Below are 25,171 nucleotides of genomic sequence, written 5' to 3' on the forward strand. Positions count from 1 at the left end.
ACTTTGATTGTGTTAGAGGATATATTGATAGCTATCTCCCCCTAGCGTTGACTTTTTGTGAGATTCGAGAATCGCGGGAATATTTAAGTGCATGATGGGGGGCTTCCTCGTACGTTTTTTTGAAAAAAAATTATTTTATTTCAACAACAAGTGGACATCAGCCCATACATGTTTTGACCGTAAAATTTGTGAACAACAACCATCCAAGCAACAACCTCTCACCATATCTGTAGTTATTTGCATAACAATACGTTGCTCAACGTAATGCGAGCTGTCTTCCAAATTAGTCACTTGGCAGTTGGACGACGTAAAGTGAAGACACAAGGATATGTCTGGCGAAGTCTCAAGGTCGAGCTTTGATTAGGCGTAGAAGGAAATAAATGTCCTGTAAGTATCACTGCTTCTTCAGTTACCTCCGTTATCCAATACCATATACTTCTTTTTTTGTATTGAATAAAATGTTTAAAAGTACCAAAGACGTGCATGTAGAAGAAAGAGAAGTAACATCGTGTAACCTTTTGTTATGTCCAGAGTATTATTATATATTGGTTTTTGATAAGTGTTACAATACATTGGGACTGAAAGCAAAAGGAACAGCAGGGTTCTTAGTTGGCTGCCGAAAAAATGTGCCTGAAAGTTAGCTTTGCTTGAGTTTACTATGCTTTGCTTGAACATTTTTGTATGGCCCTGGACAAGTAAAATACCATTTGAGACTTTAAATGTGAAGGTAAGCGACAAAAAACATTGAATAATTCGGATGACATCCTGACTCGATAGCAATTATATCCAAATTATGAGCGCTATAACCGATACATTATTTTGTCAGTCAATTAACTGGCCATACTGTACTCTGCACTGGAATTCGTCAAAATGGTGTTGCCTTAGCTGAGATCTGCGTTCTTGGAATACTAAAGCAATGACATTTGATTAATTTTTATGCCAAACGTAGTAAGGCAACTTCGATCTCGGATTTTTTCGGTGCTAACCGAGCATGAAATTCAGACAAACCGTTTGAGTAATTTCAGCCATAAGTACTTCCTCTTTGATAAATCATACATAAATACTATGTTAATTGAGAGCCAAAAATTTCTCAAACTTTTTTTCTCATTTCAGAAACACAGCGAGATACTGCGCAGCATGCACCTCCAAGAAACTTAGCCCTTTGATCGCATCCAGGATCCCTACGCCCATTAATGTATTTATTATGATAAAACCAAATAAATACGTTTTTAGTAATTTTTTACTATTTTGATATGAAATTAAAATATGATGATAATTTTAATGACAACAGAAAGAAGTAAGACTATTAAAAGATAATAACTGTTTTGGCACTTTCAAATACAATCCGCTCATATTGTCGACTTTCTGTGGTACCTGAAGTTACAATGTTTTGAAATGTTCTTGTGAAAAAATATTTAGTATATCTTATTCCTTCATATATGTGTATGCCCAATTTAAAATCCACATAGCCCTAAATGTTCAGTCAATAATATTGCAATTTCTATAAAATCGTGGAAATGCCATGTTTGTTTGATTGAATGTTTTCACATCTTTTTGACAATTCACTGTCTTAATGTATGTGCATTTGTAATGACTCTGTTTGAATGTTTTTTCCTTTGTTTGTTCAATTTTTTTGTATGTTTGGCATTTTAGTACTATCTTAATATTATCTAAGTACGTTTTCAAGGATTTGAAAATAAACTAATAAATAAATTGTTTTGTTTTTAATGAATGATACAATAATGATAATTGCCCCCAGCATAAAAATTCACTCCACCTGGCATTGCACCACCTGTCGAAACTTCCTTTCCATCCTCAAATTAAATGGATTCGTCCCTTTGACCCCTCCAGACTGAAAGGAATCGACCTACCTCTCACCCCTCAAACTAAATGGATTCGCCTTACGTGGAACCCCTCAAAATTGGATGAACTTGACGCACCTTTCAACCCCTAAGCTGAATGCACTTGCCCCACCTATTACCCCTCGAAAGTGAATGGACTCGCCACACCTTTCACACCTCAAAACTGAATGGACTCACCCTACCTGTCACCCCTCAAAACTGATTGGACTCGACCCACCTGTCACCCCTCAAAACTGAATGGACTCGTCCCACCTGTTACCCCTCAAAACTGAATGGACTCGCCCCACCTGTCACCCCTCAAAACTGAATGGACTCGCCCCACCTGTCACCCCTCTAAAGTGAATGGACACGCCCCACCTGTCACCCCTCAAAACTGAATGGACACGGCCCACCTGTCACCCCTCTAAAATGAATGGGCTTGCCCTACCTGTCACCCCTCTAAAATGAATGGACTTGCCCCACCTGACACCCCTCTAAAATGAATGGACTTGCCCCACCTGACACCCCTCAAAAGTGAATGGACTCTCCCCACCTGTCACCCCTTAAAAATTGAATGGACTCCCCCCACCTGTCACCCCTCAAAACTGAATGGAATTGCCACACCTTTCACCCCTCAAAACTGAATGGACTCCCCCCCACCTGTCACCCCTCAAAACTGAATGGAATTGCCACACCTTTCACCCCTCAAAACTGAATGGACTCGCCCCACCTGTTACCCCTCAAAACGTAATGGACTGACCTCACCTGTCTCCCCTCAAAACAGAATGGATGCGCCAACCTTTCACCCCTTAAAACTGAATGGACACGTTCCAGGCATCACCCCACAAATGAAATGTACTTGTCCCATCTGCTATTATTAAAATTGAATGGATTTGTTCCAAGAGATTTTTATTTCGTCACCCCAAAGCACTTATCACACTCTTTCTAAACAAAGTGTTTTATTTATCATATCATATCGTTATAATTTCAGTGAACAAAACCAAAAAAAAAAAAATAGACGAAGACACTTAAATATGTAAATGGCGTTTACTTCTACATATATTGCTGAATACGTGTTTTATGCATAACTATTACCAGACTTTAGATATCAATCATTTTTACTGTACAAAAATGAACTTAGGACTTTTAACCAATTGTATTTTTCATTTTGCTCACATCTATCACAATATATCATAGTATTGATTACAACTAAAAATATCAAAATACAATGATCTGATGGAAACTATTTAACAAAGTGAAAAATTCGAGAGTGAAGACTTATGTGCCTAGGAAAACGCATGCCAAAAGCAGTGTAAAATTACACAAACTTCTGTAAAATACATTCAAAACGTAATGACTCTCCTCTATATGACCATTTGTGAACATTTGCGAACATCACTTGAAAATATAAATAAAAGATTCTAAATACATAAACATTGATAAGATGAGAGTCATAATATGCAAAGACATAACAATAACATTTTGGTATTTAAAAACATTGATAATTACACCATTATATATAATTGCATACAGTAAGAAAATTTGAGAGCAACTTTCAAATAGAGTCGGATGCACATTCCACGTTATAGCACGTTATAGCATGAAAAGATCATGATCAATCTTTAGCGTATGATTTGTAAACAATATGATTGATATTTGGGTTTAATTGGAAAAAGTATCATCATTTCAACATATGAAAAGTTAATATGTAAGCCCAGGATGTTTTGGAAATCAGATAAATAGCATGCACGATTTTTATCATATAATATAGCTTGTATTTCTGTGTCCCTGTGTCCGGTCCAAAATATGTGCAAAAGACCGAAGAAGTTTCTGTCAGTTGCATGTGGATTTTTCAGTACCTCGGCAAAGGAAATGGATGCTCTGAAATACGACGAAAATACAAATGATATAAATCAATTTCCCAATGTAACACGATTTGACCTAAGATTAAGTAAACTTAAAATGGAAAGGCATGTGATATTCAAATAAATCGGACTGAGGCTGGCTGAACACCAAATTGGAAAAAAATTTAAAATGAATGAAAAAAGGGACTGCAGTCCAATATTCACGTATTTATTTCTTATTTCTATCTAAATATTCTTTTAAATTTCTATCAGATGTTTGATACTTTAATGGTATATTTATATTAAAGTTATATGGTATACACTCATTTCTATTTCTCTATGAAAGGAATGACAAGAATAAAATAGGACCAATATTATGGGAAAGTTTTTTTTTCTGTGTTATGAACAACAAAGAGTAATCAACAAATATGTCAAATTAAAACAAGCTTTTGGCAAATACTTATGTACAAGCTATATCAAATTCAAATCACAACAAATGAAAATTATGCCCGTTACCCTGACGATAGCCATACATACAACATTATCGAGTTATTTACTTCAGTATTCTGCCTCACAAGTTCAATTTTTGGTCTAATATGCAAGGTACTTGCAGCATGTAAGTCCGAAATCTGAGGCAAGGTACTCACCTGCTTTAACCTAGTATTTAAAATCCGAAGCTGAGCCAACCAAGGTATGCACATTAGATGTAACTTCTTTTCACTCTTATACCTATGCAGAAGAAATGTTACTCACAAGACTTAATTTGCTTCAACGCTGAATGGAATATTGTAATTTCGCCACATCTATCCTCTGTATCCTACGTCCTCTTCTTTCAGAGTCCAGAGGTCAAGTGATACGACTAGTCAAGAAGATAATTTGCACTGCACTGAGAGACTTATTGCTATGTAAATTACGTTATGTAACAGGTAGGTCTATGGCGCATTTTGAGTGATGAGTTGCTGCTGAAATCATGCTCACCAGCAAATGTGCATGATCTTACAGAATGTTAACTCAGAATTTATGCGAGCTCTTGACTGACACTTTCAGATTATTTAATCAAAAGCCCCTCGCTGCAAAATGAGTCACGATGTTTCAAAATAATTTGCCTTATTCTAAAGTAAGGGGATGTAATAACTGTCACCGCTACCATATTTGCATGGACTATTTATACACTCGTAACATTCCGATTACGGACATCCTTCAGATAAACATGGCAGAGAATATGTACAAATTGTTTTTAAAAGGTTCAACACCGGTGCTTTTAGATACTATATTTACTCGATTTGGCCTCGTTTTATTTTGCAAGCCTTACACCAATCTTAGACATAATAATCGATATTATGTCCAAGCACCAATAAACTAGAAAAGATAGACCCATAGTAACCATTGAACTTGGATAGAAAAAACATATACCAGTACAGTTGAAATGAAACTTTTATTTATTATATTGATATATCCGGGTAATTTATCACTACCAGCATTTTAAATACTTAACTTTTAAATCACAAAATTAAATATATAATGTTATGGGCATATCTGACAATGGACATTTGTTATTTATTTATCTATTTATTTTGTAATTTATTTGTCAGATAATAACCTAATTCTCACAGCAGCTAAAGGTTTGGTCTATGGAATGCAACATACGGGTATGCAGCCTGAATTGCAGTAGAAACTAAATTCACAGGGAGCAAGTCTGTATCGTCCGTTTTGTTTTGTTGAAAAGTAACAACCGTGTGTTTGCATTTATTTTTGAACGTGTGTGTATACGCCTGATGCGCGCTCGCACATGCATACACAAGTAATGCTTTACGGTTCAGTCATGCAGATTTGTCTCAGAAGCAAGTGCGCTATAGTAATACCAGTGTCTCCAATATACTTAATTTTCCCATCTCTTTGAATGGCACATAAATAGTGAATGTCATCACAGGTTGTATTAACCAAAGGGTTTGTGATGTAAAACGCGTCGAAAACCTCGACACCGTATTTCTTCATCTTCATTCTCAATATTTCATTTGTTGCTGCTTTCATATAATAGTTACTGTCATTTTTCCCATGTCCCCCAGTTACAATATTGAAATATACCAGTCTAACATCAGATGTATCTGGATTTTGACGAACTTCTTGGATGGCGTCGAAGATATATTTACTGGAATTGGATATAAATTCCCAGGTGCTTTTAAAAGCTAAATCCCACTGACCTAAACCCAGAACAATCACATCTCTCTTTGACCACGTGGGTTTTGAAGATAGAAACTTCCGAAGACACTCGGCCGCAACTTCCGGGTAACTTCCCCAGAGAAATGCAATGTTCTCCATGTGAATGGATCTGTCATGGACTTTTCGCAGATGGAAATCGTTCTCCAGCTTAACTAAATGCATGAAATAGGCCGATATTCCTCTCACGTGAGAGTCCCCTATAAAGGCAAAACTAATTTTGTCATTTTTACATCGATATATTTCAGTTGGAGTTAAATACGGCAGCAACGACCCTTTTTCCGACCCCCAACTCCAAGTTCCGTTAGTTTTCCACCATCGTCCACGTAAATAATCTGTCAAGTATCCGCTGTATTTTACTTGAAGACTCTTCATTTCAGTATGACTAATTGGGCACACACCGTTGTATATCTTCAGAATTTTTCGAATGCGCCCTGGCCATGCGGTATTAGCATCTGCATGGTGTCTGTATGCCTCAAAGCGTATATAGTCCAGATGAACAGTGATGTCTACACAGGTGTATATTTTAGGACACTGAGCAACATAAGTGCCGTTGAGAAAGTCCCTTACCGTACAGGTTAAGCATTCTCCTCCTACCGCTTGAATTCTAAAGCAGCTCCCTCCACGTGAGGTGACATTGCGGAAGTCTGCGTTGTCTGTTCTGAGATATTCGTTTATCACAAAAGTTAGCATATCTGGATTAGAATGAAGCCGGGCCATTTTAATGACAAAATAACGCCGCGATATTTCAGAATGGTATCGTGTATAATCTGAGGACGAAGAACCGGACAAATCTGATACTTTTTCTGGATGAGACGCTTTTGACCAGTAATGGTACAGTTGTGACACTTCAGCTGGGCCAAATCGCGTTATGTCGGCATTTGTGGATCCCACCGATAATAGTTCACCTCTGCTGTGGATCAAATACCCATCCTCTGTCCTTGGAATGAGCCAGACAATGAAAATCATGAATACGATGAGAGAAACAGCTACGGAATAAAACACATATTTCATCCATTTGACTCGTCCGTTTTTAAAGAGGAGATTCATTGTTTTTACCTATAGGCAAAGTGTTATTTGTGAGCTAGGAGAGCCCAGAATGGATAACATATCAATTTCCTCTGGGGAACAGCGCCTCATAAGTTCGTTTCAATTTCCGTCACTGACCCGCATTTTACATGGAAAGCCATGCGTTAGCAAGCCTATTTTATGTTTCCCATTATGTGGTCATTCTGTGTACTTTTTGAGCTAACTAGTGTTAGTGTCAGCACCAGTGTAGGCGAAATGATGCTGACGAGTTCTGCTTCGTAGCACATTCAGTTCACTTTTCATACAAAACGCCGGATTACAATAAGATCTGTGTAAAGGACTGACTAAGTAATTATTCACATGCTCTAGTTATTTCCGAATATTCTCTTTGCGAGGCATGAGCCATGTTATTAAAATGATGAATAAGATAAGAGTAAAGGCTTCTAATGAACCTTATTTTGTAAAGGGCTAGCATATGAGATAAGATTAGATTAAGATTTGCACTTGGAAGTATCCTACCCGGGATTTCCCAACCGAACCAAATTTTTCCCTCAAAAAAAAAAAAAAAAAAAAAAAAAAAAAAAAAAAAAAAAACAATTTTCTCACGATTAATCTTTAACTGTCAAATTCCATAAATTGTCAATAGAAAATACTTTAAGCAATTCAAACATGGCAAAGACAGTTGAAGAAAACAGCGTCTTGTTCAAATTTTAAAAAAATTTATTCTAGTAATTAATTCAATAATTAATTCATGTAAAAAATAAATAAATAAATAAAAGAAAAAAACATTCCCTTAAAAATTTTAATGTGGCAGGCTCAGATGTGCAGTTGGTGAGTTTACGGGCATATTTCATCCACGCCAGGGACTCACGATCTTACAACTTTTTACGGTGTGCCAGGGGATCGTTTCCAATTCTGCAAATTTCGTTCTGCCACCCCACAACCCGATAAAAATAATAAAAACGAAAAAAATACCCCTTTAATATAGCAAATAGCAATTGTCAAATCCTGCATAAAAAAATAAATAAATAGAATTAAACTTAATTTAATAATGAATTATATCAATGGAAATACTATGTACAACGACTTTAAAATTGTCCAAATGTTTTTATATGTGCCCATGCGCTTTCTCTGGGGTAATTAATCACTGTAGGTCTTAATCAGTAGGTGGTTGTTCATCCCAGATACCGCTGCGCCCTCTCATGGCAGCGGCTTTAGGGGCGTGGCATGGTGAAGCTCCCATCTCTCCCAGGGGCACAGTCAGCGGACACTGTTAATTCATAGAAAAAGAGGTTAATTAACTGTCGGGATTCACCAGAAACACGATTCAGTTTCAATCTCCACGCGCTTACAATTTCAGTTTAAGTGTAACTCTAGAATAAAAAATTATTCGTTTTCTGTCGCAAAATTCTTACCATAGGTGTTGTCATCTGCTTCAGCATCCGCACAATTGGAGCTGTGGCGCACGTGAATAATGCGTGCTTCTGGTTGGTCTGTTGGCAGGAGGTCGCTCAGACCCCAGGGGTAATCAATGCCACCATTCTGGCTGCTAGTGACCACACTTGTCAGTGGAGCTTCGGCAGTAGAACGGCGTATGTGCTCTAGGCGTGGCAGACGTGCTGGAAGATTTCTCCTTGGGGGAGGCACGGCCAATGCACCCTGGTATGGCAAGGTGCCACGCCCCTGGCGAGAAGCTGGAGAAGGAACGGTTTCATCCTCCTCAGAGCTGTATTGCTCGCCTTGAAATGGGACAAAGGCAGGTTTTAGAATGGCTGCTGCGCCAAATGGTCCTTCATCTTCATCGCCGTCATCATCATCATCATCATCACCATCATCAGAAGAAGAAACTGTTTTGGCAGCGGCATTTTCCCTGTCCGACTTTGTTTGAAGGATCTGCGAAAAATGATGCCGCATTTATCAAAATTCTTTTTATGTCTTCTCATTATGAGAGTGTTAAAGATCCTTTCTAGTATAGAGTTGTATTCACGTTTTTCAAAATCTCTACATAAAACTCTCTTGGCTTCTCGTCTGCACCTCTAATTATTTCTGTCCATACATATAGCATTTTAAACACCTTTAGGTTGCAGGTTTTAAATGGTATAAAACGCCAAAAGGCATTTAAAAATGGGAATAAACACGTTGGGTTGTTTACCTGTTGTCTTTTCATGTCCTTTTTAGCCAGAGCCTCCTTGTTCTTATCAGAGAGCTCCTGGTGCCGCCTAGCGGCATTCTCATGTTTCTTGTTGTACGCCTCTAAGGCAGCTTCTTGCCTGGTTGCTATGCGCACCGCTTTCACACGAGGGACCTTAGATAAGGAAATAAGACAGCTTGTTTTCTGTTCTATCTGCAATTTAATTGTTCATTACAAAAATACAAAATACATTTTAATTTAATGTCTCTCATTTACCTCTGTTAAGTTAAGTGTGTTAAGTGCTTCAACGCGTCTCTTCATTTAAATCTGCATTTACTAAAATTACCTAATGAGTGAATTTTAGTTCATGAGATAAAAAACTAATTACATCAGCAGCTTTGCCAAGTTTTCTTCTTATTGCAGCGGCCTGTTGAAGCATTGCTTCTCTGCGGCGTTCGATGGCAGCTTCCTCCCTTCTTTTAAATTCCTCTGCACCTTTCTTTATTGCAGAGGGTGGTCTACCTAGTCTGAAATTAAAGAAAAGGAAAAAGGGAATGGGATGAAATTATTTAAAGAAAAGTACAGATTAAAAATAAAAATGACAGACCATAAAAAAAAAATCAAGCACGCAAAGTGAGCGAGAGAGCGAAAATTATGTCAGAATACTCTTTTTTTTTTACCTTTTTGGCATAGCTGTTTTTGGCCTGGCATCTTTATCTACAAGCTCCCACGCTGTCCCAGATGCTCCTTCCTGTGGTTTTCCCACAGTCTGCAGTCCAGCTTTTTTAAGTGTCCTCTTGTTGGACAACTCGTCCTTGAATTTTGACAGTCGGCCTTGCTGGGGGCGGACTGGAGGGTGCTGAATATAAAATTTTTTAATCGTTATGGAAGATATGTAGATTGCATAACATTGTTTCAATAGATGTATAAATTTAACAAATGGAAAAATAGTGTTTCTTCAAGTTCGTCACTCATACATGGAAACAGTTATGTGAAGCAATTATGTTCAAAAAAGTTTACTTCAGAGAATCCAAATCCTGATTAATTGATAATTGCAGGAAGGTAAAAAACTAAGCTATCTTGATCTGTAAACTCAAACACGTGAAGCAACATGTTCAGAAAAAGTTTACTTCAGACAAATCAAGTTCCGATAGACTGATAATCGGAGGAAGGTGAAAAACTAGGCGGAAGGTGAAAAACTATCTTGATCTATAAACTCTTATTTCAACTTCTTAAAATTCAACACCGTCGAACCGCAAAACTTCAAACTAGCGAGTGCCAAATTTTGAACGGGTGTTTGAATTTTGAAAGTGTGTGTTAAGATTTAAGGAGCAAGATTTTAAACAAGTGAAATTTTGCTGACACAAAGATGAAATGACAGCTCTGGCAAGATAAACAGAAAGAAAAGCAAGAAACTGAAAGGGTTAAAGGATCAATAAATACGCAACTGATTTTTAGTAAATTATAAGATACGAAAACAATATGGGTTTGCATATTCAAATTACATTGTACGCTTATTTTAAAGTAATATTTTAAAGTAATAACTTACTGTTCCTTGTGGATCTACACCAACACGGGGGCGCCTTCTTCTCAGCCGTTGTCGCACAAATTGATATGCATGACCAACACGCCCTCTTGCAATCCTAATAGCATTTGTCAACCGATTTGTAAGAGGTTCAAAACACGACATTTCGAATGTTGAATTGAAACTCACACAAAAGTAATTAAATATATCGAATACAGATAAAGTATTGCTGCAACGCAACTCGATCCCGTATCTATCTATCTATCTATTGTCTTCTGCGCATGTAACGTCTCCATGGGATATTCAAAGTTGTAACGAGATTTTGATTATGACGCATTGTCGCTGGCCAAGTTGCAAAGAAAACCTTTGTTGTGAAAAATCCTTTGTTGGTTTCATAGGTATCCTCTAAGTCTTAGATAATGACAAAATTTTTAACCGTGGACATTACCTTTAAAATGTCAAAGCTTTTAAAATGGTAATATAACATTAATTTTTCAAGTTAGGCCTACTCAGTATAACGAGCGAAATCTCGCCACCAAATGGTCCACTAAAAATGGTAAAATGGATTACCATTGCACTGTTTTTGATACTACTTCCCTAGGCCTATTCCCCTACTGCAAACGGCACTATTTCAGGGCCGTAGCGTGAGAAAAATGCCAGGGGGGCAGTAAGCGGACACGAGGGGGCGAAGCCCCCGAGGGGGGAAGGGGTGGGAGGGGGTGTTCCCCTCCCACGGTGTGGAAATTTTTAAAAAACTATATGTATAATACTGCATTCTGGTGCATTTTAACTGTTATTTATTGCTCAATCAGAAGTCAGAAATTGTGGGTTCATTTTGCTATAAGTACAGTCATTTTTTCAACACAACGCGCCAATTGGACTTCATTTCGTAAATTTTTTTTGCAATTATTTTTTTTACCTTTGCGATTATTGTTATTATTATTATTATTTTTGCACCTCAAATCCCAGGGTGGGGGGCAGCTGCCCCCCCCCCCCCCCCCCCCCCCCCCCCCCCCCCCCCCCGGAGGCTACGGCCCTGTATTTTCAAAAAATTCTTTCGGAACGGAATTTATAAACATCTCTCGCTAATTTCAGGACACTAAAACATTCATATTTTATTAAGCGTGATCCGTGAAGCACCCCATTCAAGTGACTTGGAAATGCGGTTATTTATTCTTCGCTCTTCATGAGGATTTTCAGGACTTTCGGCTGGCATTATCTGTGAGATATGGATTTTTCTTATTTACTGAGATTTGTGAAGTGATTTGATTTCTCGTTTACTGTGATCACTACCCCCCCCCCCCCCTCCCGCAAATGGGACCCTCCAGTAGCCTTAGATCCATTATGAAATTTCCCGTATGACACTACAGCAGACGACAATTTGTCTTTTGTTGGATGTGATCTTTGCGTACGTCAACTTACCAACTTAATTGAAGACTCAGATTGCACGTTGATCGATCGCTGCATTTCAACTGACGGCTCGACATTGCGATAGTTGTTCATCATATATATATCTGCCCATTGTGTTCACGGGAAATCGAATGTGACAGAGAAGACGACAACAATGAACATGGCGGAAAAACGAAGTTCACACGACACATTTTACGAACAGCCGTATTATCGCTGGACTTTATGAAAAGGTGATATTTATATATTCTAAACATGTATGTACATTTATAGTTGTTTTTGTTAAATATGCTTCTGAAATATTCGCAATTTTTTCCTTAATATTGGACTTAAACAAAAAACCAGAGGGGGCAAACACAAATGTTAAATGATGTGGATCCTTTGTCCCTTCCGAAAGGCACCGACCACACTGTGACTGTGTCATTTTTTTGGTCAATTTTTTAAGATGATAAGGAATTTTAGATCTAATTCATGCAGCGTGCACTTAGATATTCTTTTAAGAAACTGGGTAACACAGACAAGAATATACTATAGATTACTAAAGAATTTTTCTTTTGTCAATTTTTTCAAGAAGTACATGTACCCTGTAGTAGTTCAAAATCGCCAGATACAGCTGAAACCTGCTGAGACAGAATCAAAAGAAGGTAAGAGATGAAACTCTGTTTATTTAATGCAAATTAGGAAGTCTTGTTAAAACCATATGTACTGGTGCACATGTTAATATGGTTTCACTGACAAGATAGAAACTTGCTTTCTAGACATCTTCATACTTATATTTAACTAATTCGTACTAATTTTACTTTCTCTTTTCATAAAGACAATAATAAGATTATTAAGCACGATTGTAAAACATGCACATATGAAAAACAATATACATGTAATGTTTTAACCACACATTGAGCCTTCTAAGTGAAATTGGCTATACATGTCCTGCTCAACTCACTGAAATGGGGGACCTCTGTAGAAAAATTATTAGATCAGCCAGGCAGTAAATAATCAGTGTTTACAGCTTGACTAAAAAGGCCTGGAATGCGGGTTGACAATTACAATAACAGCAGTTGCAAATAATTTTTCCAAAAAAAAAAAAAAAAAATTGCACTGTTAGTCACTAGCAAGGTTTTGGTCTCGGTCAACCAGTCATTTTCAGTGCAAGACATACATTGTACACTGTGCACAATCGAGGTACATGTAGATGTTTTCAAGTAAGGATTTGTGTAGGGGGCCATAGCAATAGTCTCAAAGTTCAATAGTTTGAAGGTTCATTGGTCCGAATGTTCACTATAAAACCTTCGGACTAACGAACCCTTGATTAAAAAACTGATGAAAATGCTACGATTTTTTGGACCAATGAACCTTCGGACAATCGAGATGCCCCCTTTGTGTAGACATGTAATGTTTTATAATTTTTTATTTTAGTTTTTTTGTATTTTTTCACTTTCTTCCGTTTTGCTTTTTCTTTTTACAATAATGCCTCTTTTTCCTAGGTATTCCCATGTTAATTGGCACATTTCCTGGGTGGGGGTTAAATAAAACTCATCGCAAACAGCTGGGTGTAATGTTTTAATTTAGTAATAATGTCAAATGATATTTCATGTTATTTAAAAAAGATGACCTAGAGGCAACTGCAATGAGACTTTAACACCTTGCGCCATTGTGAAAGTAACAGCAGACTTTGTTGGCCTGACAAATAACACGGATGAAATTAAGCTGCATGCGTGTAATAGCGGCTGAGCGTTCTATTGATTTTTTGTTTTGTGTATCTTTCCTATAGGCTGCAGCCTAAGCGGCATGCATTTGTATTGATCTTCTTTGGAGAGCACTACTAGAACAAGCCGTGTAACAAGTGGAAGTGGATGGTAATGTCTTTATTCCCCTATGTGAGGTTTTAAGCACAGGAGAGAACAGTAAGAACTGATTACTGCATCAACCAGGCAGCACTTCAGGGTTATACAGTGTAGATTTAGGTAGGTTGCTTTTGTGTACGAGTGGTGTGGTGAGCCTTAAACAGGTAGAAAACTTCTGTGTATCATTGGTCTGTTGTGCAGTTGATATCTCATTTGCGTGGCCATTGCCATGCAGTCATATGCAGTGTCACAGCATCTGTCCAGGTATTGGTGGGTGTGGCTGCATGTTGATCAGTTTAATCTATATAATCCAATTCATCTGGAGTGTTTTTGTTATATATGGCTTAATTATCTGGAGCAACATGAACCAAGTTATTATGCATTGAATCTGTGTCGATAGTAATGGATGGATGAGGATTATTTTTTAATTGCTATTGTCATTCTATTTTGGATATAGGACAGGCAGATTTGTGTATATATTTTATCTGTAACGAAGTGTAATATGGCCTTGTGGTTATGAATTGTGTACTATGCTTGGCATGTATTAGAACATAGAAATTGGTTAAGACATCATCAGTTAACTAATAAAATGATTGTATGACTTTTACAGGTACATCTTAAAAGGTTTTTGCTCCTGAAGGGACCTAGCTATTACAACAATTTTATAGAGTTCAGTATTAATTTTGTGATACATCTTGAATTCATATTTGCATGGTGCATTTGTTAGTGTTTGTGTACGGTATGTGCATTGTTTGATTGTAGACTAGATTGAAGGGTACATCTAAGTAAATTATCAACTTATTAGATGTGCTTTTTGTATGTGAAATAAAGATAGTTGTTAGTCAGTCTCATAGGAGTATACTACTTGTATACAGGTGATGCATTTATCTGAACTTTTCATATGGATCAGAAGTTAAGGCTACAAATGACTTCTTCATCTCAATGGATAATGATACATAAATGATAGGACAGCTTTTTTGCCAGTCTATGCATATTGTGAGCAGTATTGTGTCATATAAGTACAGGTGTAGAGCCTTGGCGACTCCTTTATTTCATACGACCTTGGCTTACTGAAACAGCAGCTCTCCATTTAGCAAGATTTACCTTTTGTTGTTCAATGGATAAGGTGTTTGTATAGGAAAGTGAGAGGAATGCTAACAACACACAACATACACCAAACAAGACTAGTGAACTCATCTCCACAGGCAATGTAGTAAAGCTGCCTCTGTTTGTTGAAGCTATTTAAAGCAAATAGAGAATAATCTTTTTATTTGATGTCTCTTTTTTCATGTTGGCTGAACGCCAGAGAGACAACTTTTTTTAGGTTTCATCACATATACACTATAGTTTGATTTGTGAGCTTTGTGAATGAAAATGTCCATGGTGTTATCGAGATTAATAAAATGTTTTATAAAGAATAGGGGATAGAAAGTAGAAACCATATTTACGTGTATGGACATGTACTCATAGAAAGCAGTATGTTCTGTGTCTTGACACTCAATATTTACATTGTTAGTTATTGTGTTATTTACATGTTCCCATTGGAGTTTATGGATAATGGTTATGATCTATAGATGAAGAAAAGGAAAAATATCTAGTGTGAGCAGCAGTTCCAGAATATGATGAAATGAATATTATCTCATGCATCAGGTATCAGTTGTGAAAAGAACTGAGCAATTTACAGAGAATTAGTCACAGGCTTCTCTTTTTGGCAAACCTGAGGGAGATGAGTGTTCAGTAAGAAAAAACATTTTGGAATTGTGTATCTTTTTTTTTATGTATAACATCACCTGTTTTTGGCACGTAAGATAAGCTGTGTAATATATATATGTTGATGTTTGCATTCATATAATAAGAGGTATAGAAATAGGAAAAAAACAACAACAAAAAAACCCTTTTAGCCATATCTATATATGTTGTTAGAGTAGAGGCAAATGCATTCAAGGGAGTGATCTTATTGTGCTATGACAGAAACATGCAAGCATGCATGAAAATAATGCAAATTACTCGACTTGCAGGGTAGATAAAAAGTGTGATAACACTTTCATGGAATGGTGTGGCCAACAGGGATGGTAGACATTGTGGATATCAAGTTTAGAAATTTATTGCATATGTGATCATTAACTTGAAAAAATTTCTTTAATTTGATTGGTAAAAGCATTGTTGACATCAGAGGTGGAGCCAGAATTTTGAAAAGAGAAGGATGTTTGATGGGTGTTTACTTTTATACTCAGTCTGTATCTAATTTTTCCCCCTCACATTTCTCTCCATCTAATTCCACACCTGGGAAGCATGCAGCGTGTGTAGAGATTTTGGATATAAAAGCTGTTTCCTTCGTCATTCAAGGATAGAGATAAAGGTATTTATGATTCATTGCATATACTCTTGTATGATTAAAATGATCTAAAATCATAAGTCTATGTGAATGCATAGGCATATCAGATATCTCTTCCAACTTTTTTATGACAAGTACTTCAGAGGAGCGTTTTATATTTCAAACTTCAATATGAATTCATTTATCTCCAGCATTTCACTTCAAAAGATGCAAAATGTTGCAGTATACCTCTTAATAATGCCACAAAGTACTTGTAAGTCACTCAAATGACCCATGGGTGCAGGGTATGCATTACTAAAATAAACCCATAAACCTCTTTTGACACCTTCTTTCTATAGATAATTATCTGTTGCAAAAATATATGTGATTTATCACTGTATTGCATTCTGTATTGCAAACAATACTTGAGCACCTAGTGAACCCATAACAAATATGCATAGAATATTTGCATATACTTCAGGTAGTAAAGTTCATGCAAACAGGAGGTTTTGCCTCTTAATTTCAGAGATGGCAAATGGAAAGATCTTTTGACTAGCTTTGTATATCTTGGGTCTTGGTATTTGCATAGGCTATAGGATGAACAGTTTCAGCAAACAGATAATGTTGTAGTAAAGAAGACACCAGGGAGCAGTCACTCTTTGTTTTATGTATGAAAATATTGCATTTGCATATCCATCAGGTAGTGTATAGGGTTTTCATGTGCCTAGTCTGTGCATTTAATTATATTGTTTAAACATGATTTACATTAAAACTATGCATTCTGAAAACTGTTAAGATCCACACACTGTTTCTACATTCCTATACTTGGCGTAATCTCAGCACTTTTACAGTTATTTACTGTACACTCATTACCTCATTCTTAGTATATGCTTATCATCCATGTACTAGACTGACTATGAAGTCTTGTGCAAATAGATAACATTGTCTCTCAATGTCAAAGATGACAGCATGGAGTGGTATGGGCTAATCCTGTGGTTATAACATTGAGATGACACTTGGCTTACCATGGTGATAGAGGAATTATTGATCATAAATAAAGAGCGACTCTCAAGTGATTTTTCATTCAGAAGTTTATAATTGGCCACAAAATCAGTGAACATTGAATTGTTTGCTGAAATGGAAATTATAAATTGTATGATTATTGGTTGGTTTACAATGATTTGATTATATGATTGAATGTAACAGGTTTAGTAAAAAAAAAAGAGCAATTTTTTCTCTTTCAGTTATCGTTTAGTGAAAATAGAAGAAAATTAAATTTCCTAATGTTTCAAATGCAGTTGACTATATTGATAACTGAACATTTAGCAACAGAAACCATGTTTAGCAATTTTCTTTCGTATGCTCCAATGTCTGTCACAGATTCATGTCCGGTCATAAACATGTATCAAATGGTCTGCGAAGTAACAAGTAAAATTAACAAAACCATGGATCATGAAAAAGACATATAAGTATCTATAAGAAGTGCAGACAACTGTACAGACCTATGATATTTTAGGTGTCTGATCAATTTAGATAGCCAGTGGTAAATGTGGTAGACAAAAATGTGTTTAGTGTGTTCAGTCTTTAATCAGACATAAAATAAGGACAAAAAAATTAATAAGTCGGATCTATCAGTTTGGAATAAACACAACTACATAAAGACAGTATATACCTCTGCCCTGTAAATACACTGTACCTAATAAACAAAGTTAAAGGCTTTCTTTTTTTAATGTAAACACACCAATTGTATTATATTTGGACTGGGTTACATAAATTGATTTAAAAGTGCTTGTCACAAGACTGCAAGGATCTTTAACAGATATTGATTTCAGAATACAACACCTAATATTCTTTCAATTGAAATGTCCCAGGGTTGTTTGAGTGGTGTTACCTTTCATGGCTGTCAGTCTGGCAGGTTATTTGTGAAGTCGGGAGTAAAATGTGGACTTGGGAGTCAGGACAACATTGATTTTTTTCTTAAACCTGAACTGTTATGGTAACAAGTCGAATATTAATTGAACATACATATAAAGTGGTCGTCTTTTGAATATAGTTGAGCTTAATCCATCCTTCTACTAACCCTGTGTACTAAATAAGATATGAAATGGTTTGAAACAGATACAATTTCCATCTTAATACATGAAAATGGATATATAGATTTTTTTACATGGCCAAGTATTGTTTTTGCAGCTGAAAATAACTCTACTTCAAAATATTGAATTATGACTTGCAGATTGTGGCAAATTTAAGGTTCAACCTTACTGATTCTACCTTTCAAATGGATGCCTACTAAATAAATACCGATGTGGTTTCCGTCTACGCTAATACAGGCCTAAAAGGTGCTGCTGATACCTTTAATTGATTTAGGCCAAAAAATTGAAGCTGTTGACTACTGTTCACTAGTGTATCAATAATTGAATTTGAAGTTGTGTTTTTGAAAAGAGGGAAGAAAACAATAGCACTGATGCCTGCAGTCTGCATAAGATAATTGAAAACATAATTAGTTAATTAGTCTGTTACTGATATTGGGAATTAAGGGGATATTCCCGGAAAATGCAGTTTTATCTGGCTGGAGGTGTTTTAGACAAATTGACGTTATCATCAGGTGCACTATTGCCAGAAGACGGTTCCAAAACTGTGCATTATCAATCGTTTTCAGTGATGTTTTGTGATAATTTGCCAAATAGTTAGATATTGATCATAAGAACAAATGTTAATGATGAACTAAGCAAGAGGGGAACTTACTGAAAAAAAGGTCAAATGATATTAATTCAAGTTAAATATGAACTAGCTGTTAATGTTCTGTTCCAAAGTTTCATGTTTTATGCACATTTTTATGGTGAGTGCTCCTTTTTAAATTCAGGTTTAAAGAATTAGGATTTATAATGAATAGATATAAGGTTTAGTATGAAAGAACATGTTAGTGTTATAAGTGCAAATTGTTTTTTAATGGAAAATGTGAAGTAAAATATACCGACATGTCTTTGATGTGCCACATGGAGCTTTAATAAAAAACACCCTGTGAAAATATTGTTTCAAAAATAGACTACACTGGGGAGGAGATTTTTCTTTTTATGTGGGAAAGGCAACATTTTTACATTTGCGCTATTCATTTGTTTTCTGTAGCATACTATCATGATGAATATAGTGAGCAGTTGTGGCTTGGCTGGTAACAGCTTTTCAAAACAATAGTTTAACCAATATCTTTATGTAGAGGATATGACAGCAGTTTTAGGAAAATGATTCTTGACTTAAAACTGATGAAACAATACAGAATAATATCTAGTTTAACTTCATGCTGTCTGGGGGTGGGGGTGGGGGTGGGGTTGGGGGGGGGGAACAAGAGCTACATGTAAAATCCGAAGGTATAGATTACTGTCTTTTAGAGATAAATTAATATTAGATAGATTTGTAAAGCAGTTGCTGTTCTAATTTTGTAGCACTTTCAAGTTGAAAAGAATGTTTTTTCAAAGAAAATTATTTTTGGTGATAGCTTCTGTAAGCATTATAATATTTTTTGAATCAGTTTTTTTTGTTAAGGCATAACTGGGTAAAAAAGTTCAAACTCGTGTTCTTAGGGTCCATGATATCCATAACACAAAAAAAACCCAACTAAAAAATCTGCTATAAAATTTTTTGTGCAACAAGTGGTACACTTGAAATTCAATTTGCTGCCTCATTCCATATGATATGAACCAGAAGTTCACCTGCCATGCAGTGTTATAAATAGGAAATCCAAGCCCTATTTATCACTCTACCACTTATAACTTAAGATATGTGAACAAAATAAGCCCTGGTCTAGACTTTGTACAATTTGACATAACAAAATAAAAGCTAAGCTGATTTACTTGAGATAAGATACAAATGCGATAGCCTGGAATTCCAGAACAGGAACAATTTAGACTTTAAAAAGTTCACAAAGTTATTTTTAATTTTTTTAACAGAAAATTGAAAAACAAACATCCTTTTGTAGAAACGAAGTATGTTTTAAATCTTTTTTTTAGGGGGTGGGGGTGGGGATTGTCACTTCTTGTTCTTTTGATTCAAGTCTAATTGATACCGTACAGATTAAATTTGTTTCAGTAAACATCTGTTTGTATTGGAGAACTGCTTTCAAAGATTCCTTTTAAGTTTTTAGCACCAAGCAGTGTTGAGTATATTTTGTAATTAATGGCATATTGTGTAAATATGTGTATTCAGCATTTCATCATAGTTTCTTTTAGTTCAGACAATAAATTATAGACCCAACCCACTTGTTGAAATAATCCTTGTTGCAGTGGGGGTAATGTCAGACAACTGGCTGTGTTAACCACAAGCACAGCTGGGTTTTTGTTTCGGGGATAGTTCATTTAACTACATTTTACTGCTTTTTTGTTGAGTAATGGTGCTGTTTTTAAAAAAGAAATATTAAAGAGTCTATCCCTAACACATTTTAATACATCATATGTTAATTCTTAGTTTTTTATTTTGGTACTGTAGTAGTGTAGGTTTTAATATGTTATCTTTTTAGGAAAATTACCTTTGACTCAATCATGTATCGAAAACAGTATCCGTAAATAAAAGGGAAAAAATTGACATGTCAGGGTTAGAACATTTTCCTTTTACTAGGAACACATTCTGTATGTGTTATTCAAAGGTGGATTTTATTCATTAAGATTGGAACTCTGTACAAGAGGGTAATCTGAAACCACTGCTAACAGCTGGTTGGCAAGTTGAAACAAGGCAGCCATCTTGGCACAGAGCGGCACACGAGTGCTTGCAGCAGCAGACACATTGTTAATAAGGTGAGAACTGATTGTCACAATTTAAGAGGTCATTCTTAGGTTAGTTATTACAAAGATATGTAAGTGAATGAATTATGCTTGTGTCATATTAAACAGTTGCTGTGGTGATTAGTTGAGAGCTTTAGAGGAGGTCAGTACAAGTGGTATATGTTCTTTAAAGAGTAGCTCCAGTAGAAATATTTCAAGAGTATGGGGATTCATATTCATTCTTTTAGATGGTTTTGAACTCTGTTTGGTTGAAGCTCACTTTCTCTTGTAGAAAATATATTGTTTTTTTTTTTATTTACGTACATACATGATAACCAGAGTAAGACTGCAATTTTGAGAATGGAGTCTTGTACATAGGTATTACTTAAATTTATTCAAAAAGTCACATTAGGCTATCCATATGATTACATGTATTTGTTTAAGGCAATTTCTTGTATTTTATTCCAGCAGGATTTGTTCAGTAACAGTTGCTTAGAAAAAGGAAATACCAATAAGTGTACTGATGAAATAAACCTACTACATGTAGTATAAATATTTGATTGTCTGGAATTGCTTCTCCAACTGATTGCCAAGTTCAGGTTCTAAGTGCTTGTGATTGGAGACATACTAAAGGATGAATCATCAAAAGGAACATCCTGAATAAATCTGAAGATTTCCCTGCAGGATATATATACTATATATAATACCCGGTACATTGAGAAAAGTAAGCAGATATTGATAAGTCAGTGACCTTGGACATAAATGATATTAAAACTGCTTGTACATGCCTGAAGCATCTCCCTTTATTGCCACTATATTGTTGTCAAGGTCAGATTGATTTCCCATATTATGTCCAGAAGTACATGCAGTTCAAATTGATCATTTGCTGTTGCCCATTTTATGGTGGTCTTATGAGAGAAGATCTCAAGAGATTAGAAAAGAACAGCCCATCTGACATACTATACTATGACCTCATTGCAGGAATAATATTTTTCTGCACTTGAGTGGGGCTATTTGGATGTAAATGTATTTAGAAGGTCTGGTTATGCCTGTACATGTAGCCCAGAGCATTCATCAATACTTTGTTTAGTGACGTAACATAATCAGATAGCATTTTAGGAATTACTGGTGGTTCAATATTGGGGGTTAATGAGAGCTCTGTGTCAATAGGTTAAACCCATTTTGGGTTGATAGTGAATTATCTATTACAGGGAGATTGGATTTGGCTGTTTGATTTGGTTTTTCAGGTCACAGAATTAGTTGACCTAACTGGGTCTAAGGCTGTACATGTTAGGTAAGTTCTGTTTGGAGTACCCCAAGTTTCAACGGTTTGTGAAAACTCATATATTTTATTAGTACATCTATGCTGTTTCCAGACAGCTGGAAGGGTAAGTACAGTGATTGGTGATTGTTTGCTTGGTAGAGGTCAGTTACTATCAATACTCTGAAACTGATGGTAAAATGTAAGGCTGTTTTAGAGAATGTTCAGCTGATGTCTCTGACATTTCTCTTGTATAAAGTTGAAATAATGGCCACTTAAGTGAATTACCAAAGTTGCCCATGACGTCAGAAAACGTCATTTGAGCTAAGAAGAAAAAGAAGACATAGAGAAATATGTTTTAGATACCTAGAACCCATTTGGACTTTATTTCCGTGGGCTAAAGTATAGAACTGAATTCAGACGGAAAAGAGTGTTTATTATGTTGCTGCCATGTAAGATGTCAGAGCCCTTGTGAACTGCCAGGTGTTTGCATTTCTTGGAATTATTAGCACCAGTTAAGCCATTGAAGATAATATTGCTCACAATGCTGGGTAGGTTTAGGTAATTGTATTAGTCCTAATTAGATTAATTGTTTTGAAAAAGCAGGAATGCATGCTTCCTGCACTGAAAAGCAGCAGTGATCATGTACCATGGCAGCAAAACAAAGCCTCTTGGTTTATTTAAAGATAAAAGGATTATTGAAAAAACTCAAGTGGCTTTACTTTGCAGTATGCCCATTTGATTTGTGACCATAATAGTGGACAAGGTGAGTTACTTACAAGTTATCCCAATCGTTGCCAAAAAAAAAAAAAAAAAAAAAGAACCTGCTGGGTTACACTGAAGTGGGACATGGTATTGTACAAATCTGATTTGTTCTGTAAGAAACTGTTGTGAACACACACAAATATTGTATTTCTAGTCGAGTTGGAACTATCAAACTTAGTACCTCCTATCTGATGCGTCAGGCCTTCTATTTATGAGTTGCTCATTAAAGGAAGGCATTGATTTAACAGCTGTGACTGAGGTCCATGCTTTAATGGTAGCAGACAGGACAGCTTCGGATATGAATTTCCTACTTTTGTGAACAAATGATAAAGAAAATGAGGTTGGCCCAACAAGGATGGAAACACTGCTTAAGACAAAGAATTTAGATGAAAGGGAATGGAGTATGTAAAATACTATAGGTGGGCAAATTGGTGCGAGTCTTATTTATTGGTGGACATGTTTGGTCAGAGATGGATAAACTAGACAAATAGACCAAAAACAAAAAAAGGGGGGGAGCAGAATGTATGTAAATGTCTCTGCAGTTTACTATAGTGGGCTACATAGTCCCTTACTGAACATTTAAGTTAACACTTGGACTTTTTTGGAATCTTAAAATTGTCAGTGGTCGGTGAATGTTGACCACTGAATGACCCATGCATTGACCAAAGCATTGGTCTGGATCAGATATTTGGTGATAAACTATTCTGAGAACAGGTGGATGCTTGGCTTTTAGGCATAGATCTACAGGTGGACTGAAGGCTCTGGGTTGAAATATGTGTATGCTTGTGCATGGACATTGCTCGTGCATGCGTGCTTGTGTATGGCTGAATACATGTTGGCCGAATTGTCTCTATGAGAAACTTTGACTATTAATGCTGTGTCTTCATAGTACAGGTATATGTTTAGAAGTATTTAGTGCTCAGTAGGACTTACCGGTATTAGATGAGAGGTGAGTGCACACACCCAGGTAATAGGGAGTTTTCCAGTTCAGATGTACATAGATGTGCAAGGTAAACGGAAGAAGCCAGGTAAGAAATAAAGATGAATGGGAGTTATGTTTACATGTACATGTTATGATGTACCTGGTGGTCTTATCCATGTGATTCATAATGAGGAGAGAGTTTTTGGCCCAGAATTTGGAATGTTTGTTATCATCACATTCTGTTCTACAGTATAGACTGTATTGACTCTATCTTGTCAGAGGCAAGACGGCTGATATGTTGCCAATTTAAATGAGAAGGAATATGTAAGGTTGTATACATACTTTTTTGCTAGGAACACTGATGTATGAATGAATTGCATTGTTAAACATGTGCCAAGGCCTCCGATTCGTTATTTTGTTGAATATGACAGATTGTTTTGCTGTAGAATATAAGACATTCATGATGAGATGCTGTTTGTGATAGGCTGGTCCATTGACAGTTGGCAGTATTAGGATCTTTGTGAAAATGATGCATGATTGAACTTGTGCCTGGGCATTTTATTCATATGACAGAATGGAAGCTGTTTGGGATGATGAAAAATGATGATATGAGGTACGCTAGTATATCTTTGAGTTGAATGGCAATATCCTTCTGTCAAAGTAACAAGAAATATGAAGAAAGTGCTGCATTCATGGTAATTATGATGAATGAGTGTCTGTTAAGTTTACATGAGAGACTGATGAAAGAATATGATTTTGACCTAGAATATGAAATGTTAATGATGAGTCGATCTGTCTGTATGTATACATATTTAGGCTGGTATTCTCGGTAGACGAGATATTTTGAGATGCTGGTATCAGACAGTGGGATAGGAGATTGTAAATGTTACATTTTTGCAAACATTCCCGCTAGGAAGGTGTTCACACCACCATTTATATTGTCAGGTGAGTTGTTTGAAGACATGGATAGTTATCTATGTCTTAATAGGTTAATCCTGCATGTTTACTTTAAAAACAATTGATTCCTAGTAGTGCATCTTTTATTTTATAATAATAAGAAATCTGTGTAGGAATTTTCATTCTTAAATGAATTCTTGCTATGTATTGGTGGAAAACTTCGCATGGATTGAAATAATTTAAACTCTTTGAAACAGCTTGCTTAAATCAGTGAATTATTTTGTAACTTCTTGTATGACTTTTGATTATTAATTTTTTTTTTCAAAATTAACCTTTTAAACCCAGAAGTCCACTTTGCTAAACCTTGCAATAAGCTGCTGGCATATTGCCATTTGTAACCCAACATATAAAGTTTTTTTCATT

General features: G+C 36.1%; 2 protein-coding genes and 2 long non-coding RNA genes across 10 annotated transcripts in view; 2 read left to right on the forward strand and 2 right to left on the reverse strand.

Annotated features, from left to right (window-relative positions):
* Positions 1–10: 10 nt before the first annotated feature.
* LOC147764305 (uncharacterized) lies at positions 11–5,296 on the forward strand. Its single transcript, XR_015331983.1, has 3 exons — positions 11–387; positions 1,114–1,195; positions 4,522–5,296. It is a non-coding gene; the product is annotated as an uncharacterized LOC147764305 (long non-coding RNA).
* Positions 2,875–4,602, reverse strand: LOC147764306 (uncharacterized). Its single transcript, XR_015331982.1, has 2 exons — positions 4,439–4,602; positions 2,875–3,722 (listed from the first exon to the last, which is right to left on the reverse strand). It is a non-coding gene; the product is annotated as an uncharacterized LOC147764306 (long non-coding RNA).
* A 2,227-nt stretch (positions 5,297–7,523) lies between the features above and the next one.
* Positions 7,524–11,171, reverse strand: LOC147764307 (uncharacterized). The gene is made up of 6 exons (XM_087001453.1): positions 10,612–11,171; positions 9,743–9,921; positions 9,451–9,589; positions 9,084–9,236; positions 8,347–8,824; positions 7,524–8,201 (listed from the first exon to the last, which is right to left on the reverse strand). The coding sequence occupies exons 1-6, from the start codon at positions 10,750–10,752 to the stop codon at positions 8,146–8,148; spliced, it is 1,146 nt and encodes a 381-aa protein (XP_086857579.1). The 5' UTR covers positions 10,753–11,171; the 3' UTR covers positions 7,524–8,145.
* Positions 11,172–12,532: 1,361 nt separating this feature from the next.
* The window catches only part of LOC106171987 (uncharacterized), a 68,018-nt gene continuing 55,379 nt past the window's right edge, over positions 12,533–25,171 (forward strand). For 4 of the 7 annotated variants that reach the window (XM_013552526.3, XM_013552548.2, XM_013552549.2 and 1 more), the window contains exons 1-2: positions 12,533–12,638; positions 13,766–13,958. The gene's annotated coding sequence lies outside the window, so the exon portion shown is untranslated. Of the gene's footprint in view, positions 12,639–13,765; positions 13,959–20,827; positions 20,937–24,777; positions 24,797–25,171 lie in introns of those variants that run through there. The other 3 variants (XM_013552527.3, XM_013552539.3, XM_013552536.3) reach the window with 2 other exon arrangements.

Source organism: Lingula anatina, chromosome 1 (assembly GCF_051362555.1).
Source record: "Lingula anatina isolate TDL-2025a chromosome 1, LinAna3.0, whole genome shotgun sequence".
In the NCBI taxonomy this organism is placed as follows: Eukaryota; Metazoa; Brachiopoda; class Lingulata; order Lingulida; family Lingulidae; genus Lingula; species Lingula anatina.